The sequence below is a fragment of the Equus caballus genome, chromosome 3 (assembly GCF_041296265.1).
Source record: "Equus caballus isolate H_3958 breed thoroughbred chromosome 3, TB-T2T, whole genome shotgun sequence".
Lineage (NCBI taxonomy): Eukaryota > Metazoa > Chordata > Mammalia > Perissodactyla > Equidae > Equus > Equus caballus.
The window spans coordinates 69,532,321-69,554,225 of NC_091686.1; the positions used below are offsets into that span (position 1 = coordinate 69,532,321).

The 21,905-nt window shown below is 36.8% G+C and overlaps 1 protein-coding gene across 15 annotated transcripts in view; it reads right to left on the reverse strand.

Annotated features, from left to right (window-relative positions):
- The window catches only part of SLC4A4 (solute carrier family 4 member 4), a 396,171-nt gene that overhangs the window by 9,159 nt on the left and 365,107 nt on the right, over positions 1-21,905 (reverse strand). For all 15 annotated transcript variants that reach the window (XM_023637993.2, XM_070263715.1, XM_070263714.1 and 12 more), the window contains 5 exons: positions 16,055-16,233; positions 14,813-14,885; positions 7,348-7,416; positions 4,733-4,906; positions 2,192-2,353 (listed from right to left, as the gene is read on the reverse strand). In XM_023637993.2, the coding sequence (XP_023493761.1) occupies positions 2,192-2,353; positions 4,733-4,906; positions 7,348-7,416; positions 14,813-14,885; positions 16,055-16,233 (657 nt within the window). The remainder of the gene's footprint in view (positions 1-2,191; positions 2,354-4,732; positions 4,907-7,347; positions 7,417-14,812; positions 14,886-16,054; positions 16,234-21,905) is intronic.

Genomic DNA, 21,905 nt, shown 5'->3' on the forward strand with positions numbered 1-21,905 from the left:
CAAAGATGAACAGGTTGGCGGTCAACCCTTCATCATAGCCTGCCAGGCAGGTTCAAAAATGATCGAGTGACTCAATGTTGGCAAGACGTAATTTTCACTACTTCTGCTCACAAATACCCCCACATGTCTCCCTATATCCATGGACCCCATACCCCAGGATTATCACGTGAACATTAGGAGAGTCTCTTTAAATATAGAGCTTCCAAATAATGAGTTCAACTCACAAAACTTATTACATAGATATACTCTAAATTGGCTGGTTGGATTCACTGTCTAGGACACATATATAGCTGGGTTTTTTGTTTGTTTGGGGGGTGTGGGGGGGGAGAAGAGAAAGAGGAAAAGAAAAGAAAGAAGTATCACATTTATCTCCAAGAAATCTGTTGGAAATGTGGAGATGATAATGGTAAATGTCGTTAATAAAAGAATAGCATTGTTTAAATAAAATGTGATTTGTTGAAAATAGAATTTAAGAATTAGAAAACTTCTCAGAACTCATTGGATTCAACTTTTGATGCTAGAGAGCACAAAATTTAAAACATCCCCAAAAGTTGATATTTTATTATTTTTTTCTTAAAACCATTAGAGAAGAGGATTCCATAATATGACTGCATACATTTGTAATGTGTAATGAATTTTAAGTTTGGTGTACATAAATTGAGGTATTTGTTTTGAAAATTCAAGGTGAAGTACTGCTTTAGTTATCTCAATATTTCAGGCAGTCCTTTTTTTATTTTTTATCTTGAGTGCTCTAGAAATTTATTTCAAATTTTGATTTCTATTCAATGTGTAAATACATCATTCTTTTTTAATACTGCATCTTAATCTGTGCTGCACTTTAAACACATTCTCTCTTTTTCTTTCATCGTTGGAAAGAGAAAAATCTATATACCTGTTCTCACTGAAGATGGATGAGGACAGTCACAAAAGCTCCCTCAGACTATTTTCTCTTTAGCTAAATGTGCCTCGTATATTTAGCCTTTTCTTATTGGATCAATTTATCTGAAATCCAATTTTGTCTGTTGCCTTCCTTCACTGTACAATTTCCAGGTTCTCCAAAAAGAATACAATCAGACAGGCTGACCAATTGGAAATACTCAGACAGGCCTGAATTAGAGTTTTGCCTTTGCCACCTATGGCTGTGTACATTTAGAAAAATGACAACAATTCCTCAGTCTAAATTTCTTCATCTGTAAAATAGGAACAAAAATATATACTTTAAAAGCTGTTATGGCAATTAAGGACAAGTACGTATGATCAATGAAAATGATCAAGTACAGAGCAGACACGAAAAGTTAACTATACTCCTACTTTAGAATGGGATGTTGGGGATTCTGTTAGAATGGGGATACTGTACTGTGTAAAATCCAGAACAAATCTTCACATAGAAAATGTCATTTTGGCAGTCCCTTCACAAGGCTACTGGGATAAGCTGCTTGGGTGTATGTATGTATGTGTGTTAATGAAAAACAAATCCCAGCTTTTCTCCTAGCACTGACTACAGACTCCGATAGGAGTACCTCTATTTCTGTGAAACGGTTTCCTAAAGGAAAAAATAGGGAATAAATTTATTTCTCAACTTACTCAATTATAGAAGGATCATCTAGACTATGACCCTGACTACTACAGTTTTGTAAAAAGATCCCAAATTCCAATTTCCTTTCCTTTTTATTGAAGGGTTACGGAGACATAATCCCAAACCATGTCAAAGTCCAATGCGAGGATAAATCCAACAGCAGAGAACTTCCGCTGAGAGCCTACTCAAATAGATACATAGATCACAGGAGGTGAGGTCACTGGCATCTGTTCCTTTAAGTTTAAAATTATACAAAACTGAGTTATCTCAAATTTAAATCTTGGATTATCAGTAGCAAACCAAATACATTTTAGAGCATTACTAAGCAAACTTCCTTTTTATCGATGAGGATTCTTTAAATGAGGCGGGCTTTCTTTTTTTTTTTTTGAGAAGTCATTTACCACTATTAGTGTACTAATGGTTACAGAAAGACTTCAGAAAATGTAAAAAACCAAAGAGAGAAAATAAAGGTCAAAGGAAGGTAAAGAGCGACATGTAACACAGCCAGGTAACATTCTTGGAACTCAGCCATACATCTCACATAAGGAATAAAAAAATTACATTTTTTACATTTGTTTAGCTAGCTTTACTTCGGAATTTTAGAAAGCTCCTTACATCGTCATTGTCACTGTCCAGACTTCCTTTCTTCTTCTTCTTTTTCTTCTCATCCTCCTTCTTTTTCTTGTCCTTTTCTGGAATGACATCATCGAGGAAGCTGAGGTCATGCTGGGAGAAGAGGTAGTCCATGCCTTTTCTGACAGCTACAAGAGCCAAGATCTGGCAAGAGAAATATAAAAAGTATGAAAAATCATGTCAGATGAAGCCACAGTTAGTATTAATACTGTCCCATCAAAGTCAGTAGAAACTTAGTTTGTATAAGGCCAGAGTAAGACAGAACTCATCTTGCTCATATGGACTTACATTAAGTGGAGAAAGTTGGCTCATAAAAGTCTTAGTTGAAATTCGCTTTGTTTTGTTAACTGAAATGTATGATCACATTCAATTGGAATTTCAATGTAAAAGGATTACTTTTTAAACCATTTTCTTCCATGTCAGATTCTTTTAAAAAATAAGTAAAAGTTTAAAGGGAAAAATTACCCTACATATGATTTATAATTATTCAAAATTAAAACATTATACAGGTTTTTGAAAATGAAGAAAATCTGTACAACATATAGTACACTCAGACATCTTCAAAGTATTAATAATGAGGTAAGAGTTGAGTAAGCATAGACCATAGAATCTACTGGGTGACTTAAATCACTACCATTTAGCTGAATGCTTACCATGTGTCAGATGCTGTGCTAAACTCTTAGGCAATATTTTCTCATTTATTCCCACAACAAACTCAAAAAGTAGATATTATTATCTCCATCTTAATGCTGAAGAAACTGAAGCTGGGAGACATAAGTATGCTATCCAAGATCATGAAGCCAGATAAAGGAAGAATAAAAAGGGTCCCAGCTGTCTGCCAGTATTAAGAAAATCAGTATTCTTAAACTCTGTATCTTTGATTCTACGAATTTCTCTTGAAGAGTAACTTCTGAAGGTACATTCAAATGGCTTTGCTCAGTAGTAAAACTAGTATGCACTAGGATACAGGAGTCATGACTGTGCCTCAAATTAAACAGTTGTCTTTATCCACATCATGCTCGCTATATGTCAGTTTCTTCATCTCCTAGAGAAATTAATCACATCTGCCCTACTGATATTAAATGATTATTCTGTGACCAAATAAAAGCTCTGAAAAGATAAAAGTATTTTATAAAGGTACAAAATTTTTATTATTATTTAGCACAAGCAATAAGTGATTACTGGATATATTTCAAATTTATCGAAGTCTAACTTCATGTTTCCCGGTTTCAGCAAAACTAATAGACAGGTAGATTATACTAATAGGCAAATGGGAGTCATTTCTCACACTCAGTGTGTTTTCCAGTAAGTTAATGGAGTTTAAGAAAAAAAAGAGATATAAGGGATTGTCAAGAAAAAAATCTCACTCTACAAATATCTCTAGTAGTTCATATAAGTTTTTCCTGCTTCTCTGGAGAAAAATAATTACAAACAACAAATATACACAAAATAAAATAATAATCCTGACTAAGACCAAGAGAATTTTTATAAGAAATAAAATATGATTTGTATAAGAAAATTCTGTTTCCAAAGCTGTGGGGCAGACAGAGGAGAGCTGAGGCTGGCTTGGTGACTTCTCTCAAGTGCATGTAAGTGCATTTTCTTCCAAGAAATGAGGAGCTATGATAAAGTATAAAATTCAATGATGAAGCTGAACACAGAGCTAGGATTTCTTTTTTTCCTTCTTTTGCTTGTGATTCAGAGTGGAATGTTAGTTATTTACCTTGCTTCTCATCATAGCAAGGCAAGGATAGAGAGCCCAGACTTTTTTTTTTTTTGGTTGAGGAAGAGTGTCCCTGAGTTAACATCTGTGACAATCTTCCCCTAATTTGTATGTAGGACGCCGCCACAGCATGGCTTGATGAGCAGTGTGGAGGTCCACACCCAGGATCTGAACCTGCAAATCCATGTCCGCTGAAGCAGAGTGCGCAAACTTAACCACTATGCCACCAGGCCTGCCCCAACCAGAAGTATTCTTAAACTTAGTGTGATAGAAACTAGCAAGTACTTCAAAAACTGAACTTCTCACCCCCTTTCTTCTAATTCACTGGATGACCTCTCACAAGGTGCCAAACTAGTTCTCTGTTATTTTGACTGAATTGTGCTGTACTTTGTTATTTAGACTGATTCTATCATTCAACAGTATTTTTAAAATAACTAACATGCACTGGTGTTTACTGTGTTGGGCATTGTGCTGTACACTAGATATTCATTATTGATGCTCAGAATAACAATCACAATGCCATTCCCATTTTACTGATAAGTTGATGGCACCTCAGGGAGGTTCAATGACCAGCACGAACCAGAGCTGGTATTTGAACTCAGCTGAGTCTGACTGTAAGGCCCAGTGTAGACAACCAAAGACATAAGAACCTTAAATCACAACTGATCAAATCAAAGTGATTTGGTCAAAGCTGGAAAAAACTGGAACCACACATAAAAGACAGATGTGTCTTCCATACTGTAATAACCACATGATAATGGTGTGACTTCATGGGTAGGTTCAATTAAAGGAATCCCTACCATGACTGGAAAAATGATAGCAGCCACAGTTGACTTGAGGATCCAGAGCAGGGCCAGACACAAGACCTGCAGGAAAGTGAACAGGTGGACTCTGCGCAGGGGGACATGGCGCAGGTAGATAAAGTCGGGCTGATGCTTGAGGGGCATCAGAAGCAGCTTCAGGCGATCCATGAACTGCAGAGGAAAGGGGAAGGGAGCACAACCACGTTACTTCAAGAGCTGATACACAAAGTCATTTCCATTATGCCAACTGACCACTAGTGACTTATATTTCATAATTTAGGCAAGCAGTGTCCTTTTCAGAGGACACTGGTCGGACAGTGGAGAAATTTAGTCTAGCACAAGACACAGAACGAGTCTTCCAACTTTTGCTATTACTTTGCAGGAATGTTAGGCAGATATGTGAGATAGAGCGGCCACCAAAGAATAAAGTCACAAAGCAAAACATAAATTCTAGATGCTCCTCTCCTACTTTCTATTTTTACAGTGAGAGTCTCAGGAGAGAGAATCATTTGCCTACTTTAGTAATGATATGCTGAAGGAAGACATCTAACTCATGTATCTTACTCTGTCTCAGTTGTCTTATCTGAAAGAAGAGGAGATGTACTATGCTTCATATACATTTCAGGGACGTTTCAAGGATGTGAAGGAAGTATTTGACTTGAAAATGGGAATGCATTGGTATATTCATAAATTCCACACTATCTATGGCATAACTTAACTAATACATTCAGCAATGAATTACCATTTCTTTTCAGAGAAAAGCCACATGAATATTACAGTGAGTTTCAGAGTGTCAACAACTAGATATCTGAATCTATGAGAGGCTACGCCACTGTCATGTACAAACAGGTATCAAAATGACAGTTGAGCATCTACGTGCAAGGTGCTGGGCTTCGAAGACTAACTGCTGAGTTCACATTGATGATGATGATAAGGAGGATATTTAAGTACCTATTATAGGATTTTTCAGATGGAAGATGCTCAGTAAAGAGCTGCTAAATTGAATGTTATGTAATGAGAACTCTGAAATAACATCTCTACTTTCTTTCTGCAAGGAAGGGAGAAGAATAAAAGTACACGAGACGATCACAGACAATCTTCTCTGAAGTGATCTAAAGGGTTTTACTTCTCCCCCTGGAGCTATTTTTGACTGGTGAGGGCCTTCCCATTTAGGAAGATTGGGGTACAAAATTTTTTGCTAAATCAAATCTTGCCAAAAAGGTCTAAAAGAGGAAGAGTTAAGGGAAAAGTAAGGAAAAGAGAGAAGGCAATGGGGCAGCAGCATTGCAGAAGTTAAGGAACCCACTAGCTGTCCCTTCAGCAAGGGACATTCTCCCCATCATTATGAAATCACTGATTTGTTCCTTCTACTTAATTTAATAAACATGTACTGAGTTTCAACCATCGGTTACACACCTAGAACACATAAAATCAACCTTCTGATCTAGACTGACTTATTAAGGCCAAACAAAAATAAGAACTATTAGTTTGGGGGTCACATTAGTTTCATATTTTCACATTTAGGGGAATAAAGAATATTTACAATGTCAGGTAAAAAATAAAATACTTCTTACACATTTATACTTCCCAAAAGTTTCATGGGCACAAATAAACCCACATTCACATTCATCTAGTCCAATCTGTGAAGAACCACCTTTTATTTTGGAACAAATATCAAAATGGTGAAGAACTCTATTCAATGGGCCTAAACAAGAAAGATAAAACAGGCTTTTCTCTTTCTGGGGCTCTGGCCACTTGCCCAGCTCTATCTGACTCTAAAACCAAATTAATCTAAATTCAATAAATGAAAGCAAGGACTATTATGAAGGGGTTTAAATAAATTCTTATGATGTTCACAGAACATGAAGTCTTTTCCCATTAAAACATCACTAAGTGCTAAATAAGGCTACAATTAACAAGGTGCCAGAAAGCAGCAGAAGTACTTCCAGTTTCCTGGTGCCAATTAAATTAAACCTCAGTTGAAAGATAAAGTCCCTCACAAAGTTTTCCCTAATGATTTTTTTAAAAGGGGGTCAGTTTTACCCAAGTTGTGAATAGCTGAACTTTTCAACCAAAGTAGCACATAAACCACACTGACTTTATTCTTTAATTGGTACAAAACTTTTGCTCATCGATCTCAGCCATGTGAAAAGCAAATCAAGTAAGAAGAGCATGTTCTTAGAATAGGGTAAAGGCAAACGGATAAATAGTACCTTGAGAAGCACACTGAAAGGGTAAGATTTCCTTTTTGAGACAAAAAAGAAAGAGAGAGAAAAAAAAGACAGAAAGAGACAGAGAGGGAGGGAGGCAGGAAGGGCAAAAGGGTGGAAGGGAGGAGGGAAGGTAGATCATAGTTCTCTCTCTTTCCTAGCCAAATAACCTTTAACGACCTATTTCAAGAATGGGTAGGTATGAGAACATTTGTCAATGCAAGCTGACTTTGTTAATTAAGTCAGAAATGAAAAGCAGGTGAACGGTGGAGAAAGTAGAAAATAAATGCATTTTAAAAACTCAGAAGTTAATGATAAGCACTTTTCTTCAAAGATCTATTACTGGACTGTTTTTACTACTAGAAAAACATGACTATACTGAGACTGCTATGGAAAACTTACCTGCACACCATTCAGGGATGCTACCCCCATATACAGGAACACGCCATAGAGGACAGGCATGGGAATAAACTAGGAAGGAAAAAAAAATCGGGGAAAGGTTAAAACCATAATAATAACAGTAATGGAGGGGTAGTTTAAATAAGGGCTAATCTGAAACTAAAAGATAGGACAAAATAATATAGTGACCTCTAATTACAGTGCTTTACTCATCATTGATAAACTTTTAAAACCTTGGTACTAGAAATAAATGAAGGAGTGTGGAGACTTTCCATTTTTATTTGATGCCTATTTGCATTTTTTTTTACAATGAGCATGCGTGATCTTAATAATAACTTTTTTTTAATGGGAAAAAAGTTTATTTCCCTTTCCCTTTAAAATGAATGACTATGTAAACCAGATGCTGGTGCGGACTGTGAGGTAGAAAGAGGTAGACAGACAGCTGCCTCACTCCTGAGACCAAGTTCCTTTCTCAACGGTCTGTTGATTTTTTCCTTAATAATTTTTCCAAAATGATCTATCAGCTTGGTGTGTAAATGCCTCTTTCAATTAAGTAAACATCAAACGACCATCCCCTTTCTTCCTCTCAGGAATATTAAGAGAACTAACTAATGAGCACCTGCTTGAAAGGAGCATCGAGCATCTGGAAGCAATTAATTACACACTTGGATTAATACACATCTTTCAAAACTGAATTAATACATTTTCATGCATTAATTAGCGAAAGCCTTTTATATTAATACAAAGTATTTTAACAATGGGAAGTTCCAAAGTGATGCTCGTAAATTTTCTCTCTTCCTAGACCTTTGAAATGTCCCTAGTACTGCAAAAACTAAGCAAATCAAGGATGATTCTTTTTCTGGGAAGTCTTCTGTCTGGACAACAAAAGGTTCCCAGGTCTGGATTTTGAAAAGTTCAAGTAATTTCAGGAGATTTCAAAAACCACAATCAATTAAGTCCAATCTTATCAAATCTACATAAAGAAGGCTATTGTAGCCAGAAAATAGTATGACTTTAGAGTAATTTTTAAAGAACTCTTACACGTATTAAGGGAAGCACAACTTCTATCAGCCTCTCCTTGTAGTTAGCTAACACAGCTCTGTATCTGAGAACCGTTGGCCACTACTGGAGAAATAATAAATTCCAAAATGTGTTGAATGTCTCTAATTGTTATTGGTTAGCTATAGGAATCGTTAAATTTATATGGAATAAATATACTTATTTATATAAAACATCACATGCTTCTTCTAAAAGAGACTAACAGTTTTAACATAGCTAATTTGATCTTGAGCTCAGAAGAAAATAAATGACATCAAATATTGAAGGGAGTGTGAGGGACAGTGTGAGTGGTGGGGAAGCCTTGTGTGCTGTAATACCCAACAGTTACCACAAAGAGGTGAACACATCACATTTAAGCCACTTGAATTCTGACACGTGCCTTTATTTCCTTTAGAATGTGCATATTTCCATTCCTTACAATCCCTCTTTACAAATTTACTAAAAAATAAAAAAAAATGAAACTAACAAAGGGGCCATTTTATAACTTTGACTCATTTGTTAATTTTTCAAATATCTTTTGCAGGCAAGAGCACTCTCATCTTTCTTTAATATATAATGATTTCTTTCTTGTCATTTTTCTCATTCCTTGGGAAGAAAAGAAAGGTGGAAGGAGGAAAGAGAAGTATAGTTAATGGGAAACTAGTTAGAAATCCTATAAGTTACTTTTTAATCTGAGTAAAGTGTTTTCTGGCTTGAAAGATAGTAATCATAAAGGTGAACCCGGGGCTTTAGCTCTGCCCCTCACCTAAGTTTAGGTAAGTATCTTCTCTAGAGTGAAGGAAAGTTGTGCCTTGGTGCTTAGGTCATTCTCTCTGAACATAAAGTGACAGATATGATTGAATCTACCACAAAATGAAATCAGAAGGTACTATTAACTTAGAAGGGGTATGGGTAAGAAAACAGCTTTAAGATATGATGATGTTTTTAAAAAATTATTCTTTGGTGAAAAGGAAATAGCACATACAAGGAAGGCTATTAATTCGATTTTTGGCCAACTTCAATGTGATACAAATGTCTTATGAAATTCACCATTTTCTTTATGATAGTGCAGTGTCTTAATAAAAATCTTCCAGTTTGGAAATCTTGATGAAATCTGACCAGTTACTAGGTTAGGGGATATTTTCTATTAGATTTGGTTATGAATCATATCAGAAGGTCAGTCCTTAAAAATTCATCATAATGGAATCATTCACCACAATAGAAATTTCCCAAAGGAAGGAAAAGAAGAGATTTGTTAAAAGATTGGATCCTATTTTAAGTTAAACTAGTATAATACGCATAGTAATAGCAGGTAGACATTTTTATAAAGACAGACAGCAGAAATTAAAACATAAAAAACACAAGGTATACTAGGTTTCTAGCCATATCAAGAATTGCCAAATGATAAAATTATTCAAAGAAAATTATATAAGCAATTATACCCAGAAAGTCAAAAAAAGATTATAAATATTATAATGCTTTTAATTAACATCAAAAATGAAAAACTTAAGTGTTTGATCCTACAACCAGATAGAATAATGAAATTGAGATGAAGTCAATGAAGATTTAACATATTCAGACTGTGTCACCAAGTTTTTCAAATTCTGGTAAATGTAGTTCCACTCTTTTTCACTTATCCCTCCCTTTGATTTTCTGATAATGTTAGAATATTCCCATAAGAAAAAGAATGCAAAAAGGGTAAATTTAATAAGAAAGATAGATTTTAGTCATCCATAGCACAGAATTCAGTACAGGAGTGAGTCCTCTCAGCAGAACAATAGGCATTGTGTGTGTAAAACCCAGAATGAGGAACTGATTAAGAGCATGGGCGTAGAAGTTACAGACCTGGGTTCCAAGTCTACCTCTATTTGTTGTGGAACCCAGAGAAAATTTTCAACTTCTCCTATCCTCAGTATTCTCATCTATATTATGGTTATAAAGATAAAGATTACATAGCACAAAACATCTAGTTTAGGGCCTGGCTCATTAAGATACTCAATAAATGATAAATGTAGTATAGATGTCATTATTATCATCAGGACCCTCACTGGCAAGTCAGAAGGATACAGCTGCAAAGCACAACTCTTTTTGGTCCCTCTGTGGTGGGGGCGGGAGTGGCAGGAGTATAGGCCATAAGGAGGGTTGCAAAAGTCAGATTTGAAGGCTTGGCTTTATTTAAGCTCTACAATATTGCCCTTTTAACTATAACAACTGTCTTCAGGAACATGTTATTAAAATAATATCCTACTGCCCACAAGCCTTAAAAATCTGAGCCCATAAGGAAGCTCCTGACTTGCAATCTGCTCCCTAGTCATTGAAGAAAACATGGAGGGAGGTATGAGGAGTTTGTGACAATGCCACATTTCTCTCTACATAAGAGATTTGGAAATTGGTTCAAAGAAACTGTGGAAGATCACCTCATGGGAAATGAAAGTAAATGAGTTCTTTGAGAGCAAATACAATTTTATTTTAAAAGGCAGTAATCTATGATGGTTACGAAATCAGTCTTTGGAGTCAGAACTGCCCGAGTTCAAATCTTGGCTCTACCATTTAAGAACTTTGTGATCTGTTAGGTTACTCATAATTTTTCTTATCTGTAAAATGGATAAAATTATAAGTAAATTTTTCATAGGTGTTATTGGAGAACTAAAAAAAAAAATTGGTGCAGAGGCTTTAGTCCAATGCCAAGCTCAATAAATGAGAGCTAGCAGGACAATCATCATCATTATCATCATCATCATCTTCTTCACTATCCTGTCTCCTTGTTTCCCTGTGACTGAGCAGAGTGTGTGGCATATTGTAGGAGCTCCGCAAATGTCTGACAAATAACAAATTAAATGCTCTCCTCCACATTTTAGAACACTAAACAAATCTGAAAGATAAATTTTGGTCACTCCTCATGTTAAAGATAAACTAATTCAAGCAAAGGCAACAGAAGTAGCAGTGAAGTTTATTTGATCTTTATTTCTTTAGGCTTGCCAGAAGAATGGAAAAAGTAAGCTCAGGAACTGCCTTTCATCTTTTTGCCGCTCTTTGGTCTCCCCTCGTCTCTCCTTACAAAACACTAGTTTCACAGGCAATATTTCCGCTGCAGAAACACAGATCTAAACTGTTTAACCAGCCTGGGAAGCCAGTTATTCCTGCTTCTCAACAGCTGTGTACTGAATCAGCGGTGAGATGTGAGGCATGTACGACTGTAGCTGGCTAAGGTCAAGGGGTATCCTCATGAACTTAAAGTTAGTACACTATGATTCCTTACATTCTTCCATGAAAAAAGATAAATTTTGGCAAAGAGATCAAAACAGAGGTCATGAACTTCATGTTCAAAGTAAGGCTGCATAAGTAGACATGGGGACCAATTACCTATACTGCTTAATGCATGGGAGAAAATTACTAGAATCATCTGAGGCCACTAAACTTGTGAGGGATACAGGGAGCTGGACAAGTAAGGTGTTAAGCCATTTCATTTTAAAAAGTAGAAGTCACATATTTCTCTTGATCCCATCCATTTCATCTGCCTTTCAAAGCCAGACTCTTAAGGAAAATCATTCTCTAAAGTTCTCACCTGTTTCTTTAAAACACTCATAGTCACATGATGGAGGACAAAGTTTCCCTCCTCGAAGGTAAACCCTGATACCACTTTCTGTGTGAATTCTGCGGTTAATTGTTAATCTTGACTTCTACTTAGTCACAACTTAGGTTTTAGTTCAACTGTACCCTCAACATCTGCTTCTTGTATTGACTTCTCAAATGAGCTAACGTGGGCTCTCTGGTAAATGCACATAATTACCCAACTTAAGTGGCAAGAAGGACAGATGATCTGAAATTAGCTGAAGAGATTCCTGAAGTAAAGAATAGCCCTACTTACCGAAGCAAGGAATCACAATAGTTGACGCTAGACTATTTTATTCTTGTTGTTTTTAAATCTAGGTTTCCCATAATATGTTGGAAAGCATAATAAGAAAACAATTTCATTTCCCATGTTTGGGGCAAAACCTTGCCTAACACAAACGTTTGCTGGACTACCTTTTTAAATGATTCTTACAATGACTCTTTGCATTGACCCAAAGTTGCCAGGAGGAAATAGCTACAATTATGGACATTAGCAGCTGGATGACGGTGAGGCAAAGCATAGTTACTTAAGGAAGGTCAAAGGAAAAGCAGCTCGTGCTCATTGATCCCTTACATCTCTTTCTCCTTTCTCTTGGGATTCTAATCTGTTTCTGTAGATACTAAGGTACTTTGTGTACCAGGGGTAAAAAGAATGCTTGTAAAATAAAGAACAAAAGGACTTTCAGCTTTAACTCCTCCGTAGCCATATTTGTGTGCAGAGTGACAAAACAGTTAGGAAGAGGCGTTGCTGAAAATTTGAGTCTTGCATCTCTTCCTAAAAATATCCATTTATACACTATCTGTTCTCTGTGTCCCTTTGGAATCAAATGTGATTACTCAGCTGACAGATACTCCAAGATTAAAGCCAATTTGCTGTAACAACAACAAAAAGAACTTTTAAACACATCTGATTTTTTGGAATTAGGATTTATACTATATTAATGAAAAGAAATAATATAAAGATAAAAGAAAAAATGGATAGGGAGTGATGAGTACATTCAAACTGATGGGACTATTATTGTCTATCTATCCCTTCCTAGTGGCTAAGCACTAAGAGATCCCATAAAAGAAAGTGCAGTTGTGTCACGAGAGCCCACCCTGAAGGGAACCCAGGGCAAATTCATTCCTTGTAGGGCCTCCCACAGCATGAGGTCATTACTGCCTACAATGACCTCTCTAAAAATTGATCTGTCCAGATGAGGTTCCACTACCTGTGTGGTAAAATCTGTCATTAGACTTTTCTACCAGCTGATAAGCTGATGTCTATGGGGAAACAGAGGAACATAAAGCATTTTGGTAGTGGTTTTGATGCTGTGAAACTCACAACTTTGAACCTACCTCATAACTTGCTTTGCACTGGCAAAAGTGACAACAGATTTCCCTCTGTCCCTACAGAACACAACCGTACTCTTTTAAGGTCCTCTGTATGTAACCAGACACAACTTCTTTGAGGTTATTTTTAATTTAACTTCCTCATGTGTTATACGAGATAACATTCTTTCATGATTCCAGTCAGAAATTAAACCAGTTAATTGACATTGTGGAAACCAAGGACAAAAGATGAATATTTAAATCTTTTAACTGTTTATCAAGTATTTTGTGCATAATGTATGCATTAATCTGAAGGCAAAGTCAGTCTTAGCTATAGGTTAAGAAATTACGGTTCCACTTTCCTCAAATTCATCTGATCAGCACTTGACGTATAAATTTGGTAACGAGAGAAATGGAGGGTTTCTGCCTTCACTATCTGTGCTTTTGTATTGTTTGAATTCTTTATAAGAATGTATTGCTCTGTAACTTGCATAATTAAATGAACATTTTAAAAACCTGAAAAATCAAAATTGTTTCAAAATAAAAATTTTCAGAGAAAAATCTGGAACGATATTGTTAACCGCAGTTGATTATAGCTGTTAGGTCTACAGGTGATTTTCGTGCTTTGTTCTGTGATGAAAGGCGTAAGATACAAATTAGCAATAATTGGCTAATATTGTTTATATAATGGGAAAAAGAATAACATGCTTATGTCACAAAAGAAAATTGGAAGCTTCATGACAAGTATATACTAACCTTCTTTTTTAGTCTTATCTCTGTTTCTAAATAGGTTTTGTTATATAGTTTATATTTATCTATTTAGGCAGATATTCAACCCATCAATTAAACCTATGTATTGACTCCTATATTGATGTGATAGATTTCTAAATAATCTATCACATCAGTTTTCTTCCTCAAAGGTTCATTTCTAAAGTTTTCCAGTTATATATCAGTCATTTTACTCTATTCTCCCTTTGTGGATATTAGCCTTCTGATTCAAAGAAAACAGAAACACAGTCAGCAATAATTAAGAATAGGAGAAAAATTACAAAATGATCATTCGGAGTCATTCATGTTATCCAGGAGTCCAATGTGAAGAGGCGGCAGGGTTTAGGGACAAGTAAATAGAAAGTGATGGGAAGAAAGGATGTAGGGAAACTAGGAGAGTAAAAACTGTGGGGGGAGGGGAGATCAGTTAGACTGAATTGTATCAAACTCTCATTTGCATAGGTCAAATAGTTTGAATATTGGTAAGTTAATATGGTTCAATGAAATAACTGCAATAATAATAATAATAGTAATAATAGAAGGAGTGAAGGAGTGAGAAGGAAATCAAGATAAAAGTTTTTTAAAGTCCTCATTCTACCTGAAACCTGCTTCAGGGTGCTCTAGAATGGATAAGATATTGAGATATTTCATAAGGACGTCATAAGGAATTCTACTCTTCATACATCCAATTATCTGTCAGTATTCTGAGGAGGAAGAGGCAAGTATTACTCATATTTACCTTCAAGATGGGAGCCATAAAGACTGACAGACCAGTCAGAATAAACACAAGGGTTCCCGTGACTCTTTGTTCCCTGAAACCAAATCAAAAGATTACCAATCTACCCCTTATTTTCATAAACATGATTTTGTCTTTTCACCTTCAAAAAATACTATATATTGACTGAATCAACCTTTGGCTAAAATAGCAAAGGTGTTGATATCATATGTAATCAATACCTCAAGGATAGCATATAAGCTCAATATGACCACAAAATTCTCTTAAAACTATTGCAATATGTGATTTGAATTCATCAAAAGAAAGTGTTTCTGCTAAATTCTTTGCTCCTTTTAGACTTAAGAAAGAAAAAAATCACTTTCTCTTGGTCCATCAATTACTGGCCTCCTTGAAGCCCTTATTTTTTAAATAACTTGTACTGTTGTGTAATTACACCTTCTTTCACAGGAGACAGATATTACATTGTCCCACATTCTAATTAACAAACAGCTCAGGGAAATTCATAAGTGCAATAAATCCCATCAGTCTTATTTCCAAATCTACAACAACAAAAGTACTTTTTAACAAATATGATTCCCATACAACACCCCCACCTCCAGCCCCCAAGAAAGAATCACCCAGTGTTGTGGCGTGGGAAACGATGGCTCTGTCATGTGAGCTATTCATCCAACCACTTAGGACCAGGGTTTGCTGCACAAAGTATGCAACAGTGGATAAAGGTCTGGTATAAGGCCTTCATGGCTACCCAAATTAGCAGCTGGAGGTCAAAGTTTCTCAATGCTTATGGGGACAGAAAATAAACTGGAAAATAAGAACTCTTTTCCCTTCATAGACTCTTAAACATCATAAGCAGACTCAAGACTTTTAGGGAGTCTCAATAGAAATAAAAGATCAAAAGGTTTGGCCTTTATATATGATTGTGACAGAGTAAGTACCACTGCGCTAAAATATCCTGCAAAATGAATGACCTGGTTGCATTTTTACGTTGCATCATTTAGCCTTTCATTAATCAAAGGAGATTTATGTGTTTATGTATATAATTTATGTATCATAAGAAGTGAACTCAAAAAACTATTGTAGACTCTCTTTCTGAAGAAAACGTAGTCTTTTCTTGAACAGTAAGCACAGGAATAAGTTTATCATCACCAGCCCTTTCTCCTCCATACCTGCCCATTTCCTTATGACTGACACATAGATGTGTGCCTGAGGTGTTTTGCAGAGCTGTTTTCCTCTGACTTAACATACCTTACTCCTAGAAACTTTGGTTGTTCTCCAGGTGCAGAAGTCTCTGTCTCCATCTTCAAACTGTCGATGTGAGCAATAGAGATGACAGTAGCAGCCACATACCATGGGAGAGCCATGAAGGAGCACACCACCATGAGGATGGCCACCCAAAAGAGATCTAGGTGATACCCAGCTCCTTTCTGTAGAAAGAGGTAACAAAACTATGTAGAAAAAAATACTCATATTTCTATATCATCATATTTCCAGATGGGAATTAAGATTACCAAAAGAAACCAACTCACTTTGCTTGATAGAAATATCTACTACAAGGTAAGCTCCTTGAGGGAGGGGACTTCATCTTCCTTATATGATTCCCCTACCAATTAAACACAAAGCTGCCACATGATACCTCCTCTAGCTTGATTCAAGTCATAGCTAACTTATCATTTGTTTACGTTAATTATCTCTCTGCATTCAATTCTGTAATCAGAACAATGGAGATATATGTCTACCTTGCAGAGTTATTAGGACCAGTCACTGAAGTAACAGAGGCAAAGCCTCATGCAGGAACTTAGTAGTGGTATTGCTGGTGGTTGTTAACATCAGTGCAATAAGCACCTTAAAAGCAGGTACTGCATCGCCTTCTCTGCTTGACTGTTTAGCAGGATGCTGTTCAGCTAGATTCAGCATATGCAGACTAAAGATCTGAAAGCAACCTTGAGAAGATACATAGAAGACCATTTCTCACCTTTCATAGTATATAAAAATAATTGTTTAACAATCTATTAAACATTATCATTAAGGTAATTAATATCCCCTTAGTCAGAAGAGGCTGATTTCAAACATTGCCCGATGGTCGCAATAACATTTACTGACTGGAAGAGTAGACAATTTAACAAAAGGTCTAGCTCTTTTACTCACTACATAAATATTGCTAAATGTGTCCACACTGTTATTCTATGGTTATATTTCTCTGCTCTATTTATGAAGAAATCAAACGCTTAATACCCCTATGGAGCCAGAGAAAATAGAGCAGTCCATTTCCACAGCATGGAAGCAGCAGCATTAAGAGCCAGAGTATGACCAATCCAAGGGAATGCAGAGGTTGGCTTTAAAAAGTAAGAATGCTATTTACACTAGGAACCCAGTGCCTGTTATCCTACAGATCCTATTACAGTTAGTCAGAACCCTGTTCTCTTCTTGCTGAAATGCCAAGATTTCACCCCTGGCTTGCACACATGGGTGTAATCACGTTCTCAGAGCACTCATCACAGGCAAGAGTAGCTGACACAAGGAAGAAAAGCATGTATTTACTAAATCCAAGTTTGGCTGAGAATGAAAATCTCCTTGGGAGACAAATAGGTTAATATATTTTCAAAAAAACAGTTCATTTCAGCATAAATGGTTTGAAAGCATAAGGGTTTGAACTGGGAGTGGGATAAGATATGGGAAGCAGGTGAAAGGTGGGGATGAGCTGAAATAAACTTGTTGACTAGTGACTAATGTGGTGAATATCATGATATATCTGTGGTCTCAGTTACTCGTTCTTTCAACAAATATTGACTGCCCATTTATTAACAGACACGATTCTAGGTGTTGGTGATATATTTGTGAATAAAATAGACAAAAATTCCAGCATTCACGGAGTTTGCATTCTACAGAGGGAGACAACAATAAACAACATAAATAAGCAAACTATACAGTATCTTACCTAGTAATAAGTACTCAGGAGAATGATAAGAACTTGGGCTTATATGCTGAGTACAACAGGAAGCCATTGGAGGGTTTTAAACGGAGGAGGGACATGATTTGCTTATGTCCTAAACACTATGACTGCTGTGTTAGGAATGGACTGAAGAGGGTCAAAGACAGTAAGATCAGTGAGGAGATTGCTGCCATAATCCACGCAAGAGATTCTGCTGGTTAGAAGCACAGTGGTAGCAGTGAAGACAGCAAGAAGTGGTTGGATTTTGGTTATATCCTAGGTGTTCAAGGCTTACAATGTGTAGTATAGTGTTCTATATACATAAATACTAGAGACATATTTGTTGAACAGAATAGTAAAGCCTATGCTCAAAAATTCATGGTGCCCCAATTATTGCCATAAAGACCCCAGAACCCAAATGGGTTATGTTAGAGAAGTTGTACCTGCAAAACAAGCCTACATATATGAAAACAAACCACTTCAAAGATGTCTCTCTTAGCTAAAAGTATATGAATAACTAGATTTGAATGGAATGAAAATAATATTCAAATATTGGTGCTTCTTATGGAAATAATACTGTAAGAAATATAAAATACCAGCATTTTTCTAAAATAACATGTGAAATCTTTTGTTCCTTACTGCCACTGCCTTTTTTCAGATTCTTATAATTTCTCACCTGGATTACACAGCAGCCTCCTGATTGCTCCCCCACCCCCACCTCCACTCTTGCACCTCTCCCATCTATCCTTACTGCTGCCAGAGTCAGTGTCTACAATACAGCTCTGATGCCATCCATCCAGGCTGGAATGTTGAGGGAGCAGAGGAGGTCAGTGGGAGACGAGCAAGCCAAGCAGGACAGATCAGGTCATGAGGAGCCCTGCTTGCCATCCTGAGGCTTCTGCATCTGAGTCTGTCAAGAGGCTCTCCAGGATTGTTGAAACTCCACTATTCCCTAAACATGCCTTGTACATCCTGCATCACTCTTCAAACTGGCATTCTACTTCTATGTCTTGACATTTGTTTAAATCCATCCTCTCCCTTCAAGGTCTAGCTCAAATCCCCCCACTTCCTTCACATGACCAGCAACCCTTGGTCCTCACTGCTGCTCTCAGAAGTTCCTGCTTTACTCTTGTTCCTGACAACCCACTCTCCTCACAGAGTAATTGTTTTAAAACCTCAGTCATTACATGGTACTTCCCTGCTCAAAACCCTCCAGTGGCTTCCTATTTCACCTAGAATAAAACCTAAATACTGTGAAATCATCCATAAGGTTCTATATCAGTGTTTATTCATGGAACTAAATGTCCAGGGGACATTTGACAATATCTGGAGACATTTTTGGTTGTCACAACTCGGGGAAAAGGTGCAGCTGGCATCTAGGGGTAGAGGCCAGAGATGCTGCTAAATAGCCTACAATACAGAGGACAACCATTACCAAGAAAGAATTAATCAAAATGTCAATAATGCCGACGTTGAGAACCTTTGTTCTTACGTTATCTGGTCCCACTCTCTTTGACCTCATTTGAACCACTAATTCCCTATGTTCCAGTCACACCAGCCTGCTTTCTGTTCCTCAACACGACAACCTCCTTCCCACCCTGGGGCCTTTGCTTTTCCCCATATCTTTGCTTGGAAAACTATTATTTAATAAATATTCATTGAACATCTACTCTAGGCTAGGCCTTGTGTTAAGATAAAACAATAAATAAGACAGAACACCTGCCCTTGGGGGTTTACAGATTATTAGTTGAAGCCAGATATGGAAGCAAATAATTTATTGGATGTGCAAGATACAAGATATAAAGACAAGCAAGGTCAATTTCAACCTTGGTGGTGGAGATGAGTGGTAAAGAGGGAAAATCCACTAAACTCCTTCAGGGCAGAGACCATAACTGAGAACAATTTTTACCTTTAACATCTAACACAAGTGTTCTGTACATAGCAAGGACTCAATAAATGTTCAACAGATTAAGTATGTCCTTTAAAGTTTAAAAAAGGCCTTGTCTTCATGAATATAAATCCAAAGGGTGTTCCTGTTTCTGAAACTAGAGATTATTTTAAGTATGGGGATAGGAAGTGAAACTTTACTTCATTTTGCTGTTGTATATATGCTTTGCTAATACAGAACAAATCACTTAGGAATAAATCCATAGAAACCAAAATCCATGAGAGAAAAAGACTAGCCTAACAGTCTAAATTTATGTCTAGAAATACATGATAACAAAGGGGTCAGGAGCAGTATACACACATGTGCAGACACAGAAAAACCATTCACGCTAGGAGCCCCCCATGATCCAGACAATAAGCTGGTTTATGGGGATACCGAGAACCATAACATAGTTCTTCCCACCAAGGGGCTCCCAACCAGATGAGGGGACTCAGACTTGTGCACAAATTATAATCAACTTCAAATAGAGATTCAAAGATGTTCGAAAAGACACCTAAAAGTACAGAGGACAAGGTGTTTAACCCTGTCTAGAATGAACCCACAAAAACTTCCTGCAGTGATGACATCTGAATGGGGCTTTGAATAACAGAAGCACTGGCTCTGAGAACTGGCGATGGCTTGGCATGTTTTTCAGTCATCACCCACCTGACACAGTGCAGCAACTCCGAGAGTCACATGGCCAAAGATAACAAAATCCTTCAATATGGATTTTTTGAGTCTACCATATGGAAATCAATGTGAGGGGCCACATGAGAGCTGGAAAGAAGACTAAAACATGGCCCTTGCTTTGAAAATGTTTTTGCCCAGAAAAGGAGATAAGGTAATTATGCAAAAGAACTACCACACAAGACATCGTGTGCCCAGTGCCACAGAGTAATACAAATATACTAAAAGCAAAAACAAGAGCAACAGAAATTATGTTAGGAGTGAAGGCTACTTTGACAAATTTTTATATTTGGAGGATCTTAAGGGACGGAAGGATTTTGATGTGGTAGTCATTGGGGAGTAGAGAGGAGAGTTGGAATTACAACCAGAAGAGGCTGCTAGATTTGAGGAGAAATCAGAAATCCACTTGATCAGAGCATTCTATTGTAGAGAGAATCATTTTAAATTTAGGTTGAGATCATATCACAAAGAGACTCAAATTTCAGGCTAAGGCTTATTGACATTCTTCACAGGCAAAAGTTTAAACAGCCAAGGTGTAAAAGTTTAGAAATACAAGACTGACATATAAGAACAGTGCTTTAAAAAAGTTACTGCTTTTGGGATGAAGTAAGGGAGACTGGTTATTAACTCAGGGCTAAACGGTGAGAATAGTCTAGACATGAAATAAAAGGACTGGATCTAAGGTTAGGATAAGGCAGGAATAGAAAGGAAAAATAACAATGGCAAATTTTGGAGTTATCCAAGAAAGCACACTCGAATTAAGGGTTTTACCATAGAGGGTATCAGGGAAAATTTATTGCTACAACCACTTAATATCTATTTCTAGATGCCTATCCTAAACTACTTCTCCCTCCCACGCCCTATCTATAACACTTAAAATCACTTTCCTTGTGAAAAGTATTCCTTGTTTTATGGTCTGAAGCTGAGACTCTCTTCCTGCCTCTCCAAGGACTCAGGGAATGACCTTGGAGAAGTCGTGACCTTGCTAAACTTGGTTTGCTTTTGAGTGCTCGGCAGGGATAATGGGAGACATAACTAACCAAAATGATGGCCAAAAAAATCCAAGTGCCTTGGTGTTCCTAAATCAATACAGAGCTGTTCAGCAGAGTGGAAAGGTGGATCCCATCCCAAACAGAGCTGCCAGCCAGCCAGGGCCACTTGACATGGAGCCAAAGCAAATGCCACCCAAAAACATGCGCTTTTAATATCACAATGCCTCCATCTCTCTCACTGCTTCCAGTTTCTCTTTTGAATCAATTTCATAGCACACAGGGCCCTTTAGACAGAATCTCCAATTTTCACATTCCACAGCCTCCTTTCCTAACAAAATGTGAATAAAACAATATCCAGAATGAAAAGCCTTTGATTCATGATGATATCTCCACTGGTATCATTAGATTTGTGTGAAAAGATTGGCACTTATTCTGTACCTATTGTCTTTAACAGGAATGATTTCAAATAAGCAATTCCAAAAGTAATGAAAACTTATTTTTTATATACTCAACTCCTACTTTAAGAGGTAAATCCTAATGTGCCTTGATTTTACAATGTTT